This window comes from Cherax quadricarinatus, chromosome 96 (genome assembly GCF_038502225.1).
Source record: "Cherax quadricarinatus isolate ZL_2023a chromosome 96, ASM3850222v1, whole genome shotgun sequence".
Classification (NCBI taxonomy): domain Eukaryota; kingdom Metazoa; phylum Arthropoda; class Malacostraca; order Decapoda; family Parastacidae; genus Cherax; species Cherax quadricarinatus.
The window spans coordinates 6,906,953-6,932,209 of record NC_091387.1 but is presented as its reverse complement, the minus strand read 5'-3'; the positions used below and the strand labels follow the sequence as shown (position 1 = coordinate 6,932,209).

General features: G+C 38.7%; 1 protein-coding gene across 2 annotated transcripts in view; it reads left to right on the top strand.

Moving 5' to 3' along the window:
- Positions 1-21,905, top strand: part of rhea (Talin_middle and talin-RS domain-containing protein rhea) — a 351,846-nt gene extending 329,941 nt beyond the window's left edge. The window contains exons 29-31 of one of the 2 annotated variants that reach the window (XM_070105058.1): positions 3,095-3,222; positions 13,351-13,997; positions 20,400-21,905. In XM_070105058.1, coding sequence (XP_069961159.1) covers positions 3,095-3,222; positions 13,351-13,997; positions 20,400-20,862 — 1,238 coding nt within the window. In that variant the 3' untranslated portion in view covers positions 20,863-21,905. The remainder of the gene's footprint in view (positions 1-3,094; positions 3,223-13,350; positions 13,998-20,399) is intronic. The other variant, XM_070105057.1, reaches the window with a different exon arrangement.
- The last annotated feature ends 3,352 nt before the right edge of the window (positions 21,906-25,257 follow it).

The following is a 25,257-nucleotide window of genomic DNA, read 5'->3' as shown; positions in this document are numbered from 1 at the left end:
TATATATATATTACTGTATATATATATATATATATATACATATACATAATATATATATATATATATACATATATAGGTAGTAGGTTGGTAGACAGCAACCGCCCAGGGAGGTACTACCGTCCTGCCAAGTGAGTGTAAAACGAAAGCCTGTAATTGTTTTACATGATGGTAGGATTGCTGGTGTCCTTTTTCCTGTCTCATGAACATGCAAGATTTCAGGTACGTCTTGCTACTTCTACTTACACTTAGGTCACACTACACATACATGTACAAGCACATATATACACACCCCTCTGGGTTTTCTTCTATTTTCTTTCTAGTTCTTATTCTTGTTTATTTCCTCTTATCTCCATGGGGAAGTGGAACAGAATTCTTCCTCCGTAAGCCATGCGTGTTGTAAGAGGCGACTAAAATGCCGGGAGCAAGGGGCTAGTAACCTCTTCTCCTGTATGTATTACTAAATGTAAAAGGAGAAACTTTCGTTTTTCCTTTTGGGCCACCCCGCCTCGGTGGGATACGGCCGGTGTGTTGAAAGAAAGAATATATATATATATATATATATATATATATATATAGGTAGTAGGTTGGTAGACAGCAACCGCCCAGGGAGGTACTACCGTCCTGCCAAGTGAGTGTAAAACGAAAGCCTGTAATTGTTTTACATGATGGTAGGATTGCTGGTGTCCTTTTTTCTGTCTCATGAACATGCAAGATTTCAGGTACGTCTTGCTACTTCTACTTACACTTAGGTCACACTACACATACATGTACAAGCACATATATACACACCCCTCTGGGTTTTCTTCTATTTTCTTTCTAGTTCTTATTCTTGTTTATTTCCTCTTATCTCCATGGGGAAGTGGAACAGAATTCTTCCTCCGTAAGCCATGCGTGTTGTAAGAGGCGACTGAAATGCCGGGAGCAAGGGGCTAGTAACCTCTTCTCCTGTATATATTACTAAATGTAAAAGGAGAAACTTTCGTTTTTCCTTTTGGGCCACCCCGCCTCGGTGGGATACGGCCGGTGTGTTGAAAGAAAGAAAGAAGATATATATATATATATATATATATATATATATATCACAGGTACTGTTTGCAGTAGCTTTTTCGTTATATATGGGAGATACTGTTTGCAATAGGTCTTTTGATGCGTCGGAAATACCGTTTCCAGTATCTTTTTTTAATATAGCCGATACCGTTTGCAGTAGAATATTTTTTTATATATCCAAAATGCCATTTGCAGTAGCATTTTAACTTCTAAGCATCATAATTGTAAGGAATGTTGAGAAGGCAATGCACACCATATTTAAAAAAATATTGTAGTTGATAACACTACAGTGGTACTTCAAGTTTGGAACAGCTCCCAACTCGAACAATTATGTAAGTGTATTTTTGTAAGTGCTTTTGTAAGTGTATTTTTGGGGGTCTAAAACAGACTAATCTAATTGACGTTATTCTTCATGGGAACAAATTCTTTCGGTATCGGCACTCGAACAGCCTTCTGGAACAAATAAAGTTGGTAACTTGAAGTACCACTGTAATATAGTGAGAGCTTTTCTTAACTCTTTGACTGTCGCAACCCCCAATCCTGAGGTGTCTCCTGGTGTCGCAAAATTTCAAAAAAAAAAAAAAATTATTTTTTCCTGTGAAATGATAGAGAATCTTTTCCTGATTGTAATGACACCAAAAAAACGAAATTTGATGGAAAACTGACGGAATTATGCTCTCGCAAAATTAGCGACCTCAGCGCTGTTTACAAATCGGCGATTTCGCCCACTTTGAGCCCTATTTTCAGCTAATTCCATTATTCCAGTCGCCCAAACTCATAGCTATTTCTTTAGAACTCTATTTTTTCTATCGATTGAGTACAAGAAACTGCCCATTTACCGATTTCAACTACCTAATAATGTGGTCAGATATTTGCAATTTGGCCAATTTCACGAAAACTAAAAAATATGACAATTTCAAAATAAGGTCCAGAATGAACAATGCAGACATTCCTGGCTCTAAAATAACATTTTCTTTGCTCATGAGTCATGTCTCCAGGCCTCTCTAATATTACTGTTGCTTTATATTTTGAATTTTTATTCAAACAAAAAATAGACGACTTACTATTATGCAGACTACTGCAATACTGTAATAATTGTATAAATAACATCAACCCATTCATGACTGCATACTAGAATGGCTAGTTGGACATTTATTGGACAATGGCATCATTTGTTTACTTTTGAACATTGGCAAAAATCAAACATTTCCCCAACTTTGAGCTCCATTTCTAGGTTCTTTTTATAGTAAAATCAATCAAAATCACCTCTATTTCTATAATATGTTTTCCATTCTATCAAATGAGACCAAGAAAACGAGAATGCAACAATAAATACTATACGAAAATAGACCACAAAGTCGGCATTTTAATTAAAAAAAACAGTCGGAGTTTTTTTTTTTTCTCATTATGCACTGCGTGCTCCAGGATTTTTTTTATATGGTGCACACTGACCACACAGACCCATTCTCTCACATGTGGGCCTACCAGCTTTCTCCTGCTTGATTTGAAGCCGCTAGAATTTATGAGTGTATATACGTCAAACACTGTACCTCGTAAGACGTATATATACGGCCACGACAGTCAAAGGGTTAATAATAGCTGTCAAAATTTCTCTTTTGGAAATATTCTTTCAGTTGACTGTATTATCTCTTGCAAGATCATATTTTCCTCTTATATATAAATGTCAGGAAATATATTTTAATTTTAAAATATATTCATTAGATTTTTATTATGTATATAGTGTGATGTAAAATAATAATGAATGTTAAAGTGTAGGTGATGTATATTTCAAGAAAATAAATACATTATGTATACCAGGATCATTTCTTAATCTAAATAATGTATATCATGTATACCAACTTCATATATATTAATCTTAATAATGTATATCTCGCATTTCTATTTTTTAACACACTGCTAAATGTTGTTATATAAATAGATTGCAGGTATGAAAGAAGTACAACATTTCCTTCAAAATACATGTATAGCAATTGGATAATTCGCGATCATGAATGTTTATATTTCTCACACTGCTCCACAAATTTAGGTCACGATTTGGAAGATCCCGATGACCCGACAGTCATTGCTGAGAACGAGCTGATCAGTGCTGCTAACTCGATCGATGCCGCAGCTCGTAAGCTGATGGTGCTGCGCCCTCGCCGAGCTGAAACAAAGGTACCTTCTTAATTATACTATTTAAGAGATACATTATTTAATTTGTATTTATTACTAAATTTGTGTTTGTTGTAGGAATTGTGCAATACATGAGTACTGTATATACAGTAGGCATCATAAATTTGTACACCCATAAGTATGCCTTTAGCAGAATATTTGGCTGACTTACTCAAAACATGGCAGGGTAACTTTTGTATGGAAGACAGTGCCCTTTGCCATATTGCCAAAAACATAATGAATTGGTTAAATTACAGTTCGATGACTCAGACTTACGATGGGCTCTCTGACCAGTATGTATACCTAAATAATGTATATTAGAGCTGATTTCCTTTATTCTGTTTATTACAATATACAGTATACTGCTGTATAAACATTTAAAAATATACCAGAAATGTTATAAATGGTGCAAAGGTGACATTAAAACAATATCAAAGATGGTTGACACAAACCCACTACCATTATAGTATGCTCCTCACTTAGTGACGAATTTGTTTACCAACGTGGTCTTAGGAATGGAACTCCTTCATTAAGTGAGGAGAGGCTGTACAGGCCGGCCATCACTAATCCGGCAATCAGTTATCCGGTTCCATCAGTAATCCGGCACTAATTTCGGCTAGCATAATTTCAAATTTCATCATTATACTGACTCAGAAATTGTGCAGATGGTTGTAAATCCACGGCAGCAAGCTAGTGGAGGAGAAAGTACTGATGAAAATGAGGAAGATGTAGCAGGAAAAGTCTCCCTTGATAAGTTAATTAAGTGTATTCTAACCTAACCACTCTGTAATCTAGCAAACTCACTAATTAGGCTCACTACAGGTCCTAGTGATGCTGAATTAGTGATGGCCAACCTGTATTGTGATTTTTCCATACCTGGACGTGTCCACCTACCCCAAAATATCAAGAGCCCTTAAGGTGTGGCAGGGTATTGACTTTTCTCTCCAGCATAAGTTAGTCATGCCAGCGCCTAGATGACTTAACCCTTAAACGGTCCAAACAAATCGACGTTCAAATCCGTAGTGCTCCAAAAGTAGATCTACGTTTTTTTTTTTACGTATTTTCAAAAATAACAAAAAAAAATGTAGATAAAAGTTTTTTTTACAAATTTTCACATGTAAAACAAAAAGAAGATCTACATTTTTTACATCCAAATGTTGAAAAAACGTATATATACGTTTGGACCATTTAAGGGTTAACCCTTTGAGGGTCCAGATATGAAAGTTCCTCATAAGGTCCAAGAATTTAAAAAAAAAAATTATTATTTTTCTTATGAAATGGTAGAGAATCTTTTTCTGAATGTAATAAAACAAGTAGTATGAATTTGATCAAAAATCGATGAAATTATGCTTGCGAATTTTGCTGTGTCAGTGATATTTATGCATTGGCGATTTTGCCCACTCTGAGTCCTATTTTCGACCAATTACATTGTTCCATTACACCAAATTCTTAGCTATTTCACTAGTATGTGTTCCATTTTATCTATTGAGCACAAGAAATCACCCAGTCAGCTATTAAAACTACCTAATAAAGTGATCAGAAATTGGTAATTTGGCCAATTTCACACAAAGCTCAAAATATTCCAGTTTCAAAATAGGGTCCAGAATAAACAGAGATAAATGGAGAATATGATAGCAGATGAACAAGGAGGCTTTAGAAAAGGTAGGGGGTGTGTGGACCAGGTGTTTACAGTGAAACATATAAGTGAACAGTATTTAGATAAGGCTAAAGAGGTCTTTGTGGCATTTATGGATTTGGAAAAGGCGTATGACAGGGTGGATAGGGGGGCAATGTGGCAGATGTTGCAGGTGTATGATGTAGGGGGTAGGTTACTGAAAGCAGTGAAGAGTTTTTACGAGGATAGTGAGGCTCAAGTTAGAGTATGTAGGAGAGAGGGAAATTATTTCCCAGTAAAAGTAGGCCTTAGACAAGGATGTGTGATGTCACCATGGTTGTTTAATGTATTTATAGATGGGGTTGTAAGAGAAGTAAATGTGAGGGTCTTGGCAAGAGGCGTGGAGTTAAAAGATAAAGAATCACACATAAAGTGGGAGTTGTCACAGTTGCTCTTTGCTGATGACACTGTGCTCTTGGGAGATTCTGAAGAGAAGCTGCAGAGATTGGTTGATGAATTTGGTAGGGTGTGCAAAAGAAGAAAATTAAAAGTGAATACAGGAAAGAGTAAGGTTATGAGGATAACAAAAAGTTTAGGTGATGAAAGATTGGATATCAGATTGGAGGGAGAGAGTATGGAGGAGGTGAATGTATTCAGATATTTGGGAGTGGACGTGTCAGCAGATGGGTCTATGAAAGATGAGGTGAATCATAGAATTGATGAGGGGAAAAGGGTGAGCAGTGCACTTATGAGTCTGTGGAGACAAAGAACTTTGTCCTTGGAGGCAAAGAGGGGAATGTATGAGAGTATAGTTTTACCAACGCTCTTATTTGGGTGTGAAGCATGGGTGATGAATGTTGCAGCGAGGAGAAGGCTGGAGGCAGTGGAGATGTCATGTCTGAGGGCAATGTGTGGTGTGAATATAATGCAGAGAATTCGTAGTTTGGAAGTTAGGAGGAGGTGCGGGATTACCAAAACTGTTGTCCAGAGGGCTGAGGTGGTTCGGACATGTAGAGAGAATGGAGCGAAACAGAATGACTTCAAGAGTGCATCAGTCTGTAGTGGAAGGAAGGCGGGGTAGGGGTCGGCCTAGGAAAGGTTGGAGGGAGGGGGTAAAGGAGGTTTTGTGTGTGAGGGGCTTGGACTTCCAGCAGGCATGCGTGAGCGTGTTTGATAGGAGTGAATGGAGACAAATGGTTTTTGGTGCTTGACGTGCTGTTGGAGTGTGAGCAAAGTAACATTTATGAAGGGATTCAGGGAAACCGGCAGGCCGGACTTGAGTCCTGTAGATGGGAAGTACAGTGCCTGCACTCTGAAGGAGGGGTGTTAATGTTGCAGTTTAAAAACTGTAGTGTAAAGCACCCTTCTGGCAAGACAGTGATGGAGTGAATGATGGTGAAAGTTTTTCTTTTTCGGGCCACCCTGCCTTGGTGGGAAACGGCCAGTGTGATAATAATAAAAAAAAAATAATAAACAGTGCAGACATTCCTGGCACTAAAATAACATTTTCTTTGTTTATTAGTTACATTTCCAGGTTTTACAGATGAATTCCATTTTTATTTTTTCTTCACATAAAGAATTTTTATTCACACCAAAAATAGAAGATTTACTCTTATGCAGTATTGTAATAATTGTATAAATAATATCAGTGCATTTATAAACGCACATTAGACTCACCAGCTGATGTGTATTCGATGCATAATGTGATTTGTTCACCCTTGAACATCGGCAAAAATCAAATATTTCCGCTTTGAGCTAAGTTTTTAGCTATTTTCAGTACTAAAATCTATTTAAGTAATATGTATATCAAATGAAACCATACAAAAACACTGCAAAGTCACTGTTTTAATCCAAAAACAATCAAAGTTTTTTTCTCATCATGCACTGCGTGCTGCAGGATTTATTTTATATGGTGCACACTTACCACATAGATGCATTCTCTCATATCTAGGCCCAAATTTACTGCTCACAGCTTATCCGAGTGAGCTGAGCTCGTGACATAGTAGTACAACGGCACTGACCCTGGCTTCAGAGCCATAGAACTGTGGCACAGACCCTCAGAAGGTTAAGGAGGGGATCAAGGGGAATGACAATCCTACGAAATATGAGTTTAACTGAGCAACACAAACACATTTCAATGTTATTTTTTTATATTAACACATCAACCGTTTCGCACCAAGGCAGGGTGGCCCGAAAAAGAAAAACTTTCATCATCATTCACTCCATCACTGTCTTGCCAGAGACACACTTACACTACATTTATAAAACTGCAACATTAGCACCCCTCCTTCAGAGTGCAGGTACTGTACTTCCCATCTCTGGCCTGCTGGTTTCCCTAAATCACTTCATAAATATTACCCTGCTCACACTCCAACACCTGGTCAAGTCCTAAAAAGCACTTGTCTCCTTTCACTTCTATCTAATACGCTCACACATGCCTGCTGGAAGTCCAACTCCTTGCACACAAAACCTCCTTTATCCCCCTCCCTCCAACCTTTTCTAGGCCGATCTCTACCCTGCCTTCCCTCCACTGCAGATTTATACACTCTCGAAGTCATTCTATTTTGTTCTATCCTCTCTGCATGTCCGAACCACCTCAACAACCCCTCCTCAGCCCTCTAGATAATAGTTTTGGTAATCCCGCACCTCCTCCTAATTTCCAAACTACAAATTCTTTGCATTATATTCACACCACACATTGCCCTCAGACATGACATCTCCACTGCCTCCAGCCTTCTCCTCGCTGCAACATTCATCACCCATGCTTCACACCCATATAAAAGCATTCGTATAACTCTACTCTTATACATTCCCCTCTTTGCTACCATGGACAGATTCCTCAGTGGACCACTCGCCTTTTTTCCCTCGTCAATTCTATGATTCACCTCATCTTTCATAGACCCATCTGCTGAAACATCCACTCCTAAATATCTGAATACATTCACCTCCTCCATGCTCTTCCCCTCCAGTTTGATAGAGAGTCTTTCATTACCTAATTTTTTTGTTATCCTCATAACCTTACTCTTTCCTATATTCACTTTTAATTTTCTTCTTTTACATACTCTACCAAATTCATCCACCAACCTCTGCAACTTCTCTTCAGAATCTCCCAAAAGCACAGTGTCATCAGCAAAGAGCAACTGTGACAACTCCCACTTTGTGTGTGATTCTTTATCTTCTAACCCCACACTTCTTGCCAACACCCTCGTATTCACTTCTCTTACAACCCCATCTATAAATAAATTGAACAGCCATGGTGACATCACACATCCTTGTCTACGGCCTACAAAAAATATTAATAAACACACACAAGATGGCAGTTTTATACTGTTTACAACAATATGTTGTGATGAGTAGTCTCATTTTCTTTGTGATTTGTTTATGTGCATGAAAGATATCTATGATGCCGACTGTATATGCCAATTCAAATTCTTTATATCCTTTGTGCAGTATACAGATAATGTAGCTGAAATGTATTAAAATACTGTTAGGTACAAAAGAAAGCCACTAGTATGCAGTGCAGGACTTTGGAAATATGCAACAAAATTTGATGAGTCAATAGAGGCAGACACAGTAGTCAAAGCCCTTGGGTCATGTAATTATTCATTGTTATAATTATGGCAAAACAGCTTTCTCTAGCCACCACAATTGCCATTACTGGCCACCAGTTCCCCTTTTTCCATTAGTCTGTTATATAGAAGGTATACTGTGTGTGTGTATGTTTGTGTATATTTCTTGTACACTAAAATATAAGTATATATATATGGTGCATAGAAGGTTGAGGAGGGGTTGTTGAGGTGGTTCGGATATGTAGAGAGGATGGAGATAGAAAGACTTAGAGAGTGCATAAATCTGTAGCAGAGGGAAGGCGGGGTACAGGTCGTGTGTGAGGGGCTTGGGCTTCCAGCAAGCATGTGTGAGCGTGTTAGATAGGAGCGAATGGAGACAAATGGTTTTTAGGACTTGACGTGCTGTTGGAGCGTGAGCAGGGTAGTATTTATGAAGGGATTCAGGGAAACTGGCAGGCCGGACTTGAGTCCTGGAGATAGGAAGTGCAGTGTCTGCACTCTGAAGGAGGGGTGTTAATGTTGCAGTTTTATAACTTTAGTGTAAGCGTACCTCTGGCAAGACAGTCAAGACAGTAATGGAGTGAAAGATGGTGAGTTTTTCTTTTTCGGGTCACCCTGCCTTGGTGGGAGATGGCCAATGTGTTAATAAAATAACATGGTGTACACTGAAATGTAAGTACATACAGTAAACCTTCTGTATAATAAACTGATGGGGGAAGTGGATAGCCAGTAATGACCATAAACCATACCCCCGGCCGGGATTGAACCCGCGGTCATAGAGTCTCAAAACTCCAGCCCATCTCGTTAGCCACTAGACCAGCTAGCCACAATAAGATTCATCCAACTAGGTATATTTCTACACCATAGGAAAGTTAGCACAGGCACCTCTGTGACCACAAATGCAAGTTTTTACAGACGAATCTCCAGCTAGCGTGGCCGTGACGAACTCTAGCTCAAGTCCCTTCACTGCCGTCAACATGACGGGTTCAACCCCGGCCGGGTTCAATCCCGGCCGGGGGTATGGTTTATTTGCAATCGTGTCATTACGATTTCTTAAGTCAGCCAGTAATGACATTTGTGGTGGATAGAGAAGAGATTGTTCTACCATGATTGTAACAGTAATTGACAGTTGTGTAACCAGCAAACGCCATCCCTCTTTTCCATATCAACTGACCCAGCAGATTTTGTTTCATATTTTCAATGTTTATTACATGGAGGCTCGTCATATATCGTATACACTGAAATACAAGGACATACGGGTGCTTTTCTTGAACACCGGCTGTTTCCCATCAAGGTAGGTGGACTCGCAGAAAAGAAACACAGTCCCCATTATTCATTCAGTAGTTGTGTTATCAGAAGTGCTCAGACATCACAGTTTAAATGACTCTCAGATATCCGTGCACAGTAATACACAAACGAGAGTTTTGGTGGAATTGATATGATGTATACCAACAAACCATGGTGCAGGCGGGGGTTGAGTCATGTACCACAGATTGTAGGTAAAAGTCATAATCTACGTGAGTTTTGTGTTTTGTAATCTACATACATTATACACCTACTTCTTATAAATTACATTTTTTAAATATCCATTACGAGTGGTTCACCCAGTGCAGGTAAGCAGAGTGACCATTCATAACTATTTGTTGTGTGTAATATTATGATGAACAGCAATGATGACTTCAGTGGTGGAGGGGTAAGCCAGTGGAAGGCCTCGGTCAGATGACTAAAAGCTCCAGCTGTGGGTCATATGACTAAGACCCACATCAGGAAACACTCATCCCGTTTCTTGACAAACCTTACCTTATCTAACCCTAGTTTTAGGACAGGTCTTATATAATTGACTCTTCAAGAATCCCTACAGAAATAAATGTAACAGGTAATCCTGGGATCAGGGCAGCCACAAAACATTGCTCACCCATATTAAATTATGTTAACACGCTGTAATGATCCATCATTCAAATCTTCAAGATTTTGCCTGCAAAAGACAATAAATAAAAATAGTCAAAAGTACAACTGTGCTCAGATATATTAAATGAAAATGTGTTAGATATACCAGGACATCCTCCATACTGTATATATGCCTCTCATAAGATTTATGTTCATGGTGATATAACGTCAAATACAGTGGACCCCCGAGTTTCGTGATTAATCCATTCCAGAGAGCCTGCCGAAAGTCGAAATTCATGAAACTCGAAACCATTTTCCCCATAAGAAATAATGGAAATAAAATTAATCCGTTCCAGACACCCAAAAAATATTAAAATAATTTTTTTTTTTCAAATTAAATAAAGATTTACATACTGAAAACAATCAGAAATCAAGTACATGCATATAAAAAATAATAACAACATTACACTTACCTTTACTGAAGACTTCTGGGTGGATGGAAGACAGGAGGAGGGGATAGGAGGAAGGTGTACGCTATTGTTTGGAAGGAGAATCTCCTTCCATTAGGACTTCAGGTAGCAAGTCCTTTTCTGGGGTTACTTCCCTTCTTCTTTTAATGCCACTGGGAACAACTTGAGAGTCACTGGACCCCTGTCGCACAAAATATCTGTCCAGAGAGGTCTGTTTCTGGCATTTCTTTATGATTTGCCTGAAGTGGGACAAGGTTTTGTCACTGAACATGTTGCAAATATGGCTTGTTTCAGCTTGGTCAGGGTGATACTTTTCAACAAAACTTTGCAACTCATTCCACTTTGAACACATGTCCTTAATTACTGAAGAAGGCACCTCCTTCACTCTCTTTTCCTCCTCCTCTGAAGCAAGTTCCTCAGCTGTGGTCTGATGCTGTTCCAGTTGAAGCTCTTGCAGTTCGTCAGTGGTTAGCTCTTCCCTGTGGTCCTCCACCAACTCTTCCACATCCCGGTCACTCACCTCCAACCCCATGGACTTGCCCAATGCCCCAGCACCTTCCACAACAGGCAGAGGGTCGGCAGGGTCAGGGTCTGCCTCAAACCCTTCAAAATCCTTCTGGATCGTGTTCTTCGCTTTCTTTACCAAAGGGCTTGCACTAGCTTTCCTTGGGCCCATGGTGACTTATTTAGCAGTTGCAATCACAAAAAACAATGGATTATTACGTATGAACCCGCAGGGTGATGGTCACGTGTTGGTAAACAATGGCACACTGAGCGTGAATGGCATGGGAGACTGGCTTTGTGTGCATGGTGATGGGCAGATGGGTACCAGACGGTCGCCGAATCACGAGTCTAATCATGAAACTCGAGGCCAAATTTTGCCGAAAAAACTTGCCGAAAGTCAAATTTCACGAAAGTCGATGCTGCCAAAACTCGGGGGTCCACTGTATTGTGTTTCTGTAAATCACCCTGAAATATGGTATGTTTGTATTTATTTTCCACGGGGAAGTGGAACAGAATTCTTCCTTCGTAAGTCATGCGTGTCATAAGAGGCGACTAAAATGCCAGGATCAAGGTGCTAGTAACCCCTTATCCTGTATACATTACTAAATCTAAAAAGAGAAACTTTAGTTTTTTTTTTTTTTTTGGGGGTCGCTCTGCCTTGGTGGAATACGACCGGTTAAAAAAAAAAAACTTTATTTTATTCTCTTTTGCCTTTATATTCAGATAGATATGATAGAAATTCACACATTAGAATCACTATTAAGTTTTAAAGAGCCTACAGTTTTTTTTCTTCATCTGTACCAATGCTATGTTAAGTATTAATAGTGTCAGCCTCAAAAGTAATATACGGTGGTAGCTCGGGGATATGAAATTAATTTGTTCCAGAAGGCTGTTCGAGTGCCGATACCGAACGAATTTGTTCCCATAAGGAATAATGTAAAGTAGATTAACCTGTTTCAGACCCCCAAAAATACACTTACAAAAGCACTTATATAAATACACTTACATAATTGTTTGAGTTTTGAGCTGTTCGTATCCCGAGGTACCACTGTATATCCATTATATTTAAGACTTTCAACACAGCCACCATCATTTCGTCGAAGAGGAAGACTGTCATTGGTGCTGTGAGATATGTTTGATATTCTTGGTTGTTGATTGGCTTCGACTAAGAATCAAACATATTATCATAGCACAATGAAACCGCAACAACAGAAGATTTTACAGATCCCAAAGGAAGAATTTGCAGCGAAGAAAACAAGAAACGGAGATATTCCAATTACTTTAACATAGCATTAAAAAGAGGAAATTAGTACAAGTTTATTTGCATTTTTCTAGTAAATATTATAAAATACAATGTAGGTGTTCAAAAAATTACTTGCAGTAGAAAAATGGAAAGGTCACAGTTTTTTATTTTGTAAAATATTCTTTATTTTTTACAGACAAATGTACAATAAACACAATTTGCTTAATATTCGATACTGCCCAAGTTAGATGGTTTGTTATTTTTATCACCATTTTTAATCATAATTATTAATAATCCATATTCTATTTTGTAGAGATTTTATGAATTTATGCATCTGAGTGAAGCAGTGTTTACGATGTTCCTCAGTCGACTTTCTTGTCAAAGATGAATATGGAATAAATATTTTTTTCATTTCTATTTATGCATGTACAGTATATAGAACATTACTATTATTTGATTTTATAATTTACTGTAGAATAAAAGTACAGTTGTACCCCGAATTTTGGTCATAATTCATTCCAGAAGGCTGTTAGTGCTGTTACTAAATGAATTTGTTCCCATAAGGAATAATGTAAATTAGATTAGTCTGTTTTAGACCCCCAAAAAATACACTTACAAAAGCACTTACAAAAATACACTTACAAAAGCACTTACAAAAACACTTACAAAAATACACTTACATAATTGTTTGAATTGGGAGCTCTTTGAAATTCGAGGTACCGCTGTATTTCAACCAAATTTCACATGTTGTACGAGCACTTATAATGCATTCTCATTTGTATTTTTAATTCCCCATAATTCACATAAGCCATTTACATTTTGTTAATGACCTAAATTTTACAGGAAGTTGACGAGTCGATGAACTTCGACGAGATTATCTTGGAAGCTTGCAAGTCCATTGCTGCTGCAACCGGAGCATTAGTGAAAGCTGCATCCACAGCACAGAGAGAGCTCGTCGATTCTGGGCGTGTGCGTCGCCGGCCTACAGCTGCCTCAGATGATGGCCAGTGGTCAGAGGGCTTAGTGTCTGCTGCTCGTCTTGTGGCAGCTGCAACACATTCCCTCTGTGAGGCTGCCAATGCATTGGTTCAAGGACAGGCTAGCGAGGAAAAACTGATCTCAGCTGCTAAGCAAGTTGCTGGCTCAACTGCACAATTGTTAGTGGCTTGCAAGGTGAAGGCAGATCCTGATTCCAGTGCGACAAAGCGCCTCCAAGCAGCTGGCAATGCTGTAAAACGTGCCACTGACAATTTAGTACGGGCTGCCCAACAAGCAATTGAAAATGAAGATGAGGTCACAGTGGTTGTACCAAGTCGTAAGGTTCCTAACATGTCTCAGATTATAGATGCCCGAGCAAGATTCTACGAACTACAGAGACAAGCAGATTTAGCACGGGAAACACTGAAAATTCTTCAAATCAGCCAATATAAGGATGGCAGTGAATCAGGACTGTCTGATACAGATCTCTCTGGATACGATTCCTCCTCAAAGTAAGTAAAATAAAATGATTTTACACTATACATACTGTTTCTCAGGAGTTGTGTAAGAACATAATCTGTATGCCTGTCTAATTTAATGCATTTTTTCTTCTGAGAAGTTCCTATCCTTAAAGAGGATATTGTTATGTAAAATGTTCCTTAAACATTACAGAAACTTAAGTTGACTTTATTCATTGTTACTTTAACCTCACTCAGCACCCGACTCCACTGCTTCTCAGTACTTTATACACATTGTTATTTCAGTTTCAGATAAAATTGAAGTATGGCGCAGCCAACTCATTGTAAAAGACACACAGCATAAGAATACCTGTATTAATACATCATTTCACCAGTATGAGGTTTTTATAAAATACAGTGGACCCCCGGTTAACAAACTTTTTTCATTCCAGTAGTATGTTCAGGTGCCAGTACTGACCGAATTTTTTCCCATAAGGAATATTGTGAAGTAGATTAGTCCATTTCAGACCCCCAAACATACACGTACAAACGCACTTACATAAATACACTTACATAATTGGTCACATTTGGAGGTAATCGTTATGCGGGGGTCCACTGTATACACTGTCAAGACTAGCAACGTGTATAGAATACCGAGAAGCAGTGGAGTCGGGTGGTGGGTGAGCCTGAAGTTAATATATATGCTGTCAGGTGTACATGAGGTAACTTGTCAGGCAGTGTCAAGGTGAGGTCATCTTCTGGTAATTTGTTTTTCAAGTTAATGATAGTTTTAGTGAAAGTTTTAGCCAAAATATACTTGCTGGTATTCTGTGTGATTGTGTTAAAGGTAAGTATAAGCGCAGATTCATAGCAGCCTCTGTTGCTTTCCTGGTACAAGAAATGAATTTGTTGGAAGTGTTTGAAACGTGCGTATGTATTTCTGTTTACACCACATGCATTCCGTGTGTTGACCATTCTACTGGCACGCCTGTGTTTTCGTAGTTGGGTGTCCAAATCTCTCAATGTTTCTCTTATGTACACCTGATTGAATTCCATCAGAGCCAGATTAAGATTTTGTAGGCCCCTGGGCTACAGGTACTGTGAGACCCCTGGGCTACAGGTACTGTGATGCCCCTGGGCTACAGGTACTGTGAGACCCCTGGGCTACGGGTACTATGAGGCCCCTGGGCTACAGATACTGTTTATTTCCTCTTATATCCATTGTGAAGTGGAACAGAATTCTTCCTTTGTAAGCCATGAGTGTCGTACGAGGTGACTAAAAACCAGGACTAGTAACCCCTTCTCCTGTATACATTACTAAAGTTGACAATAGAATTTTTTTTTTTTTTGGGGACACCCTGCCTCAGTGGGATATGACCAGTTTGTTGAAAGAACAATAGTAACTATATTATAAACTTAGAGCAGTAACTGTCAACACTTTTCACTTAATCTTTGGAGGCTCTCCAGTTGGCAGAGGCCCCTGGGCTGCAGCCCCTAAAGCCCATTCCTTAATGCAGCCCTGTGTTCCACACATGATGTCCTGTATACCTCTACCATGACTGTTCTTACTGGGGAAGGGAGTCCTTGTGATTTCTTCATTTTTGTGTTAAATACAGCTACACCATATCAGCTGTATGTTGAATATGGGTGATGGAAGTTCCTGTTCTGTAGGTAGATTCAGCCTGAAATTTAAAAATATGTTAAGGGCTTCAGTCTTGAAAGTTGATGCATTATGAACCCTTCCAGAGAGGGACCTTGATACTAGTGAGGGGCTCTTGAAGTGAACTTTGAACTAAGGAAGGTGATAATAACTAGAAAACTTCCCAAGTGTAATACAACCCCTGTGAGTTTAGCACTTTCCACGATCAAAACAAAACATATTTTAAGAAATTTTAATTCAAAAAACGTTGACTCACGAAAAGTTTTTTCCTGTATATTCGTGTTCTTCAAGTAGGTGTTCAGTACTACAAATCCTGTGTTCAGTTCTACAAATCCTGTGTTCAGTACTACAAATCCTGTGTTCAGTTCTACAAATCCTGTGTTCAGTACTACAAATCCTGTGTTTAGTTCTACAAATCCTGTGTTCAGTTCTACAAATCCTGTGTTCAGTTCTACAAATCCTGTGTTCAGTTCTACAAATCCTGTGTTCAGTACTACAAATCCTGTGTTCAGTTCTACAAATATTGTGTTCAGTTCTACAAATCCTGTGTTCAGTTCTACAAATCCTGTGTTCAGTTCTACAAATCCTGTGTTCAGTTCTACAAATCCTGTGTTCAGTCCTACAAATCCTGTGTTCAGTTCTACAAATCCTGTGTTCAGTACTACAAATCCTGTGTTCAGTACTACAAATCCTGTGTTCAGTTCTACAAATCCTGTGTTCAGTCCTACAAATCCTGTGTTCAGTTCTACAAATCCTGTGTTCAGTTCTACAAATCTTGTGTTCAGTCCTACAAATCCTGTGTTCAGTCCTACAAATCCTGTGTTCAGTTCTACAAATCCTGTGTTCAGTCCTACAAATCCTGTGTTCAGTCCTACAAATCCTGTGTTCAGTTCTACAAATCCTGTGTTCAGTTCTACAAATCCTGTGTTCAGTTCTACAAATCCTGTGTTCAGTTCTACAAATCCTGTGTTCAGTCCTACAAATCCTGTGTTCAGTTCTACAAATCCTGTGTTCAGTCCTACAAATCCTGTGTTCAGTACTACAAATCCTGTGTTCAGTTCTATAAATCCTGTGTTCAGTCCTACAAATCCTGTGTTCAGTTCTACAAATCCTGTGTTCAGTTCTACAAATCCTGTGTTCAGTCCTACAAATCCTGTGTTCAGTCCTACAAATCCTGTATTCAGTCCTACAAATCCTGTGTTCAGTCCTACAAATCCTGTGTTCAGTCCTACAAATCCTGTATTCAGTCCTACAAATCCTGTGTTCAGTCCTACAAATCCTGTATTCAGTCCTACAAATCCTGTGTTCAGTTCTACAAATCCTGTGTTCAGTTCTACAAATCCTGTGTTCAGTTCTACAAATCCTGTGTTCAGTTCTACAAATCCTGTGTTCAGTCCTACAAATCCTGTGTTCAGTTCTACAAATCCTGTGTTCAGTTCTACAAATCTTGTGTTCAGTCCTACAAATCCTGTGTTCAGTCCTACAAATCCTGTGTTCAGTTCTACAAATCCTGTGTTCAGTCCTACAAATCCTGTGTTCAGTCCTACAAATCCTGTGTTCAGTTCTACAAATCCTGTGTTCAGTTCTACAAATCCTGTGTTCAGTTCTACAAATCCTGTGTTCAGTTCTACAAATCCTGTGTTCAGTCCTACAAATCCTGTGTTCAGTTCTACAAATCCTGTGTTCAGTCCTACAAATCCTGTGTTCAGTACTACAAATCCTGTGTTCAGTTCTATAAATCCTGTGTTCAGTCCTACAAATCCTGTGTTCAGTTCTACAAATCCTGTGTTCAGTTCTACAAATCCTGTGTTCAGTCCTACAAATCCTGTGTTCAGTCCTACAAATCCTGTATTCAGTCCTACAAATCCTGTGTTCAGTCCTACAAATCCTGTGTTCAGTCCTACAAATCCTGTATTCAGTCCTACAAATCCTGTGTTCAGTCCTACAAATCCTGTATTCAGTCCTACAAATCCTGTGTTCAGTTCTACAAATCCTGTGTTCTGTTCTACAAATCCTGTGTTCAGTTCTACAAATCCTGTGTTCAGTTCTACAAATCCTGTGTTCAGTTCTACAAATCCTGTGTTCAGTTCTACAAATCCTGTATTCAGTACTACAAATCCTGTGTTCAGTCCTACAAATCCTGTGTTCAGTTCTACAAATCCTGTGTTCAGTTCTACAAATCCTGTGTTCAGTTCTACAAATCCTGTGTTCAGTTCTACAAATCCTGTGTTCAGTTCTACAAATCCTGTGTTCAGTTCTACAAATCCTGTGTTCAGTCCTACAAATCCTGTATTCAGTACTACAAATCCTGTATTCAGTACTACAAATCCTGTATTCAGTACTACAAATCCTGTATTCAGTACTACAAATCCTGTATTCAGTACTACAAATCCTGTGTTCAGTCCTACAAATCCTGTATTCAGTACTACAAATCCTGTATTCAGTACTACAAATCCTGTGTTCAGTCCTACAAATCCTGTGTTCAGTACTACAAATCCTGTGTTCAGTTCTACAAATCCGGAGAGCATATAGAAAAATAACTAGTATTACCCTTCACTCTGTTCTGAGGTTATGATGAGAGAAGCAGTGGATTAGATCATTGTTATTTGTTGTGTCTGTAGATCTTGTACTTGACGGTGTCATTATTCTTGTACAAAGTCTACATGACTTAATCCACTAGTCTCCTCATGATCTTAGAAAAAAGAGAAGGGTAATAATAGGTTTCTGTGTTCTCAAGATCTGCAGCAGTGAATGTCTACTTGAAGAACAAGAATACAGTTTCTGTGTTCTCAGGATCTGTCCCCTCAAGAAAGGTTCCTTGATGTTGGTGAGGGGCTCTTGATTTAGGGAATTGGATCTGTGCTCCAGTTTCCCAAATTAAGCCTGAATGCCTTCCACATCCTTCCCCCCCCAGGCACTGTATAATCCTCTGGGTTTAGTGCTTCCCCCTTGATTATAATAATAATAATCTCAGGATCTGCAGCAGTGAATGTCTACTTGAAAAACAAGAACACACAGAAAATCTAAAATTTCCTAAACACATTTTCATCTTCTACAGACTAGAGGTCTTAACTATTTTCAAATCCCAGTGAGACTACTACTACCAATTGTAGACTGATTTTAGCCCTAAGATAGACAGTTACTTCCATCACCTGTATTCAACACACAGCTGATACTACTGAAGCAGTGGTACTTACCACAAAAAAAATATTAAAGAAATCACCAGGACTATCCATGCGACCAAAAACAACAGTTGGAGCAGACGTTTATAATATACCATGTGCTGGATGTGATCATGTGTACATAGGAAAAACACTGAGGGAACTGGTTACCCAGCTACAAGAATGCATGTACCAGTAAATGTATGGCACATGGAATGTGTGCAGGGTACACAAACACATGCACATCTCATGACCTTCCAATAAGCTTATTTCCCGTGCCTTGAAAACAACAGAGAAAGAATAAGTTATGTCTTGAATCAGTGGCTTTACTTGCCTGTAATACAGTCACATAAATAATGGCTAATACTAAAATAATCTAGCTAAACTCGCCACTAAAACTATTCTTAAACTTGAAAAACACAAATTACCAGGATGTGACTTCATGGTTCAGGCCACATCCAACTTTGCCTGACAGGTCACCTACACTGGATGGGATATCTAAACTTTGGTTCACTAGTTTCAGTATTCTAAATGTGACAAAACATCATGATGATACAAGCCTTCTTTGGTTACCCTTTGAAACAATACTGAAAAAATAAAATACTCTTTGACAGACTGGCAGATGATGAAGCAGAATGAGTGACTGAGTGTTTGTTAACCTGAATGTGTCAGCGTCAGATGATCTAGCAAAAAAAGACTTGTAATAAAGTTGGTAGAATTACCGACAATATGTAAAGTAAAAGGACACAAGTGCAACTAATGTGACATTTATTGTGGCAACGTTTCGCTCTCCAGGAGCTTTATCAAGCCATTAGGTAATGGCTTGATAAAGCTCCTGGAGAGCGAAACGTTGCCACAATAAATGTCACATTAGTTGCACTTGTGTCCTTTTACTTTACAAAAAAAGACTTTTTGTGCTTGTTAGAAACTTTTTGGCTTAACTCGTAAACGGTCCAAGCAGATCTACGTTCACATGCGTACTGCTACAAAAGTAGATCTAAGTTTTTTTTACATATTTTCAAATATAACAAAAAAAAAAGTAGATCAAAGTTTTTTTACACATTTTCAAATGTAGAAAAACAAAAAGAAGATCTACTTATTTTACATACTTCCAAATGTTGAAAAAACGTATATATACGTTTGGACCGTTTACAGGTTAACCATTGTTTCATATGAAGCATGATGAGATGTGGAGAGTTGTATTTCCGGATAACTTGTAATACACCACTGTAGTTCTGTATGACCCAAGAGGGCTTAACATTTATTTTTTTTAATTTTAACCCTTAAACTGTCCAAGCGTAGATCTACGTTTATGTTTGTAGCTCTCCGATCTATTTTCTCCATTTGTAAGCATGTAAAAAAATAACATAGATCTACGTTCGGAGTGCTACGCACATGAACGTAGATCTACATTTGGACAGTTTAAGGGTTAGTAATCATTCCCTAGAATGGGTGTTTGTCATTGATTTAAGGTCAAAGATTTAGTGTGTAGTGGAACTCTTGACTCTCCTGCTGATTTACACAAAACTCATAATAAGTTTTCAAAACCTTAATTTGATACTGTATACATGACTGTGTCCATATGATCTGCCATATTCTTTGATATAAATTAAATCGAGTAACTTATTTTTTCAGGTATGACTCGTCATATGAAAAATCAGGAGTAATCACTTCTACCCGTGCTATTAAGGTGAACTACAAGCCAGAACCCCCACGCACCCAGGTTCTGAATCAGTCATATACAACAACATTCAACACCACTCCTAATCATTCCCACCTGACTTCCTCTCAGATCACCCATACTATTAAACAGTCACCAAACCAGGCAAATGGAAGAACAGCATCGGCTAACACTTCGTTGAATCAGTCGAGAGTAAGCGACGGTGGTGCGGAGTTCGACGATGGACCAACTTTTAAGGAAGCACTGCGAACGTTCCAGAAGGATGGAACCTCAGTCACCACATCTTCCAATGTCTTAAACAGATCCAGCAGAACAATCACAGAGTCCAAGCAGGTCCTCTCAAGCTCCACACAACAGATTGAACGCACAATGCACATGACCAGCTCCAATAAAAGCTACCACGTAGAAGAGAGTTGAAAAGATAGTATACGCATTTACTACTTTAGAAGTTATAATGTAGATTTAGTCAAAACTTGCCTAGTTAATATCTAGACACAATCAGTGTTGTCTCAGAGGGTTATATTTTGTGTAGATGAATGTTTAACTTGCATATTACATATATATCAACATATATACTGGTGCAGTAACTAGAAGTTCTGTCAGGCTTTATGTTGCTTACACTCAAATGCTTTTTTTTTATGCATTAAAGATAGATAACCCAGTTGGTAATGGTCTTGGGACTTATGGTGCCTTGAAGTGTCCATCCAGAAATACCCAGCCCAGGTATATATAATTGGGACCTCTGCCTTAATACTGGAAAAAGTATTCCCTGTAAGTATCAGGAATGGCTTTTTTAATGTCATCATAATGCTTTAAATCAAATTAAATTGTTTATGTAAGGATAATTCACATTATAAGAATTTGCAATTAAAGTTAATATATATAATTTTTATTGAATATGTTTTCTTTGAAAATCATTTTTTTAAAGAGTATAAATTGGAATGTTTTTAGATTCCACTGTTTACCCTTTAATATATTTACCATAGATGTAAATGATTAACAGTTAATTTGCTTTCAATTTTTTTTTAACATATTGGTGCTGATAGTTTTGTTCATATGATAGTCATATTAAACATATCATGATGTACAGTTGTATTGTCTGCCACTGTAATGTAGCTTAGTACAAAGAAGGTCGACTGGAGAAAGGGAGAACTGTATTATTGCAAGAGAACCACAAATATTTTTCATACGTTCACGAGAAAGCACAAAACCCACGGATTTTTAACGTAACTTGGAATATTTAATTTTATTCGTATCAAACAACAGTTGGCCACTTGAGAGAGCATTAACGAGCACGGCTCAACGAAATTGATTTACTCTCCCTCTTTCTCCACTCCCCTACCACCTTCTTCTTGCGAGCCCACTCCAGTTAATCCGTCGCAAATGATATAGTGCCTAGGGTCATGAGATCCTTGCATCTTACCATCTAATGTGTAACATAATAAAAGTGTTTAAATTTTCTGGTGGTTATAACTTATCCTAATTTAATTTTTTTAAGTTGTACTTTAGGTGGATGTTTAAGGTGAAATACAAATGAAGGTGGAAGGTGAATGTTTAAGGTGAAAGAAGAAGGTGAACTGCAGGTGAACCATGCAGTGCTTACAAAAAAGTATTTCCTGGAGAACTTGCCAGAAATATATAAAAAGTCTGAAAATTAGATAATAGTAAAGGTAAGACAGAAATCATGATGCATCAACAGAAGGCTGCGAAGAGATGCCACAGAAATACAAAACAGTGGAAGCTGAGGAAATACTCAGAAAAAAAAGAGGAAAAAATGTAAAAATTTTTGCATTAAACAAAACTGTGATTGCCACAGAAGACAAAAAAAATAATCATTGTGGCAAGGTGTATCTGTATAGCATTCAGGACTTACAAACAAGCAAAAAACAACAGTCAGTCCTAGGACCAGTGCTATTTTTGGTATATGTGAATGACATGGCAGTAGGGATAGACTCAGAAGTGTCCCTGTTTGCAGATGATGTGAAGCTAATGAGGAGAAATAAGTCAGATGAGGATCAGGCAGGACTTCAAAGAGACCTGGACACCTGGTCCAGCAACTGGCTCCTCGAAATTAACCCTGCCAAATGCAAAGTCATGAAGATCAGGGAAGGGCAAAGAAGACCGCAAACACAGTATAATCTAGGTGGCCAAAGACTGCAAACTTCACTCAAAGAAAAAGATCTGGGGGTGAATATAATACTGAGCACATCTCCTGAGGCGCACATCAACCAGATAACTGCTGCAGCATATGGGCGCCTGGCAAACCTGAGAATAGCGTTCCGGTACCTCAGTAAGGAATCGGCCAAGACACTGCACATTGTGTACATCAGGCCCATACTGGAGTATGCAGCATCAGTTTGGAACCCACATCTGGTCAAGCACGTCAAGGAATTAGAGAAAGTACAAAGGTTTGCAACAAGTTCCAGAGCTAAGGGGAATGTCCTACGAAGAAAGGTTAAGGGAAATCAGCCTAATGACACTGGAGGACAGAAGGGTTAGGGAAGACATGATAACGACATGAAATACTGCGAGGAATTGACAAGGTGGACAGAAACAGGATGTTTCAGAGATGAGCCACAGAAACAAGGGGTCACAATTGGAAGCTGAAGACCCGGATGAGTCAAAGGGATGTTAGGAAGTATTTCTTTAGTCATAGAGTTGTCAGGAAGTGGAATAGTCTGGCAAGTGACATAGTGGAGGCAGGAATCATACATAGTTTTAAGACAAGGTATGATAAAGCTCATGGAGCAGGGAGAGAGAGGACCTAGTAGCAACCAGTGAAGAGGCAGGGCCAGGAGCTATGACTCAACCCCTGCAACCACAAACAGGTGATTACACACACATACTGTTTTGAAACATGATATCACTGCCTCCAGGTTCCTTTTTTTTGTTGAAACATTTGAAGAAACGTTACTGGAAGACAAAGTGAAAAAGTGATGTTGGTGACACTACACTAGTACATTACCTTTCTACCTTCATACACACACACATATAGGTGGGTACACACACACACACATGCACATACACAAATAGATAAGGACAGGGAAAGGCTGCAAATAGATCTGGACAAACTACAGGGTTAGTCATATATATATGGCTGCTTGAATTCAACCCCTGCAAATGCAAGGTTATAAAGACTGGGGAAGGGGCCAGAAGACCAGACACAGCATAGGCTCGAGGAACAGAGGCTGTGGACCTCATTCAAAGGCCTGGGAGTATACATAGTGCCTACCATATTACCAGAGGCTGACATCAACTGAGTAACCTCTACAGCCAATGCTTACCTGGCAAATCTGAAAGTGGCCTTGAGGAATCTCAACAAAGAGTCATTCTGGGTGCTTTATACAGCATATGTCAGGCCCACCTTGGAGTACAAAGCACCAGTATGGAACCCATACCTGAGGAAGCATGTTAAGAAACTGAAAAATGCAACAAGACTAGTTCTGGGAATTTCAATCTAACAATCCTGGAGAACAGGACCAGGGAAGACAAAATACTCAGTAGAATTGATACATCAGACAAAGACAAGCTGTTTCAGCAGCAGGAAACTGGTACAGTTGGAAGCTAAAGACAGACAAGTTAAAGGAATGCCAGGAAGTATTTCTTCAGTCTCAGTATGGTCAGAATGGAATGGCCTTAGCAAAGAAATGATGGAGGCAGACTCCACACATAGCACTGTACAAACTGTACAATTTACATTCTTTATTTTTTTTTTGTAAACCCGCCGTCTCCCATTAAGTCAGGTGACCCAAAAATAAGAAACATCTTCACTGACATTCACTCCATTACTGTCTTGCCAGAGAGGCACAAAACTGCAAATGTCCACAACCTCCTTCATTGTGCAGGTATTTGAGTCCTGGAGGTGGTAAGTACAATTTACATATACAGTGGACCCTCGCTTTACAATCAGCTCCCAGTGCGACCAAGTATGTAAGTGTATTTATGTAAGTCCATTTGTACGTGTATGTTTGGGGGTCTGAAATGGACTAAGCTAATTCACCATATTCCTTATGGGAACAAATTCGTTCAGTAATGGCACCTGAACATAATTCTGGAATGAAATAATATCGTAAGCCGGGAGTCCACTGTATACTGCAGTAAACATTGAAAATAAAGTTACGCAATTTACCCAATGGATTTTGTGCATTATTTTAAAATTCCAATATATTGAAAGTTTACTGTATGCCCCAGATACACACTAATTCTAAATAATAGGGAAAATGCAAGTTAAAACAAAAGAAGCAATTCCTGTATAGTAGTCCCCACGTATCCACAGGGGATGTGTTCCTAGACTTACTGAAGATACCCGAAACCATGAACAGTAGTGAACCCTATATATAAGTTATTTTTTATTAACACATGTACCTATGATAGTCTAATTGATAAATTAAGCAAAATAAGTCTAGAATTAACAGTTTCATTGATGGGAAGCACTTCATGGTATCTCTTAGGCTTTGAGGAACTGCCACCATCACTACTTTTGTGCTCTGGGGTCATTATTAGACAAAATTAAGGATTGCTTTCAGGCCATGGTAAACCGTGGATAACTGAAACAGTGGATACCAAATCCATGGATACGGGTTCTCCTGTACCAGCAAATACGTATATGAAATCACAAAGTCTGGAGATATTCCGAGTGAAACTTGCCTCGGGTCAGAGGCGGAAACACTGAGCTAAACCTAAATAAATCACAGAATATCCATAAGAAACAGAGATCAAAATGTCATAAATTAAAATTAAAGAAATCCAAAATACATACTTTAATTTTCTCATGCAAAATCCAGGGAAAATACACATCGAGTATCAGGCCCT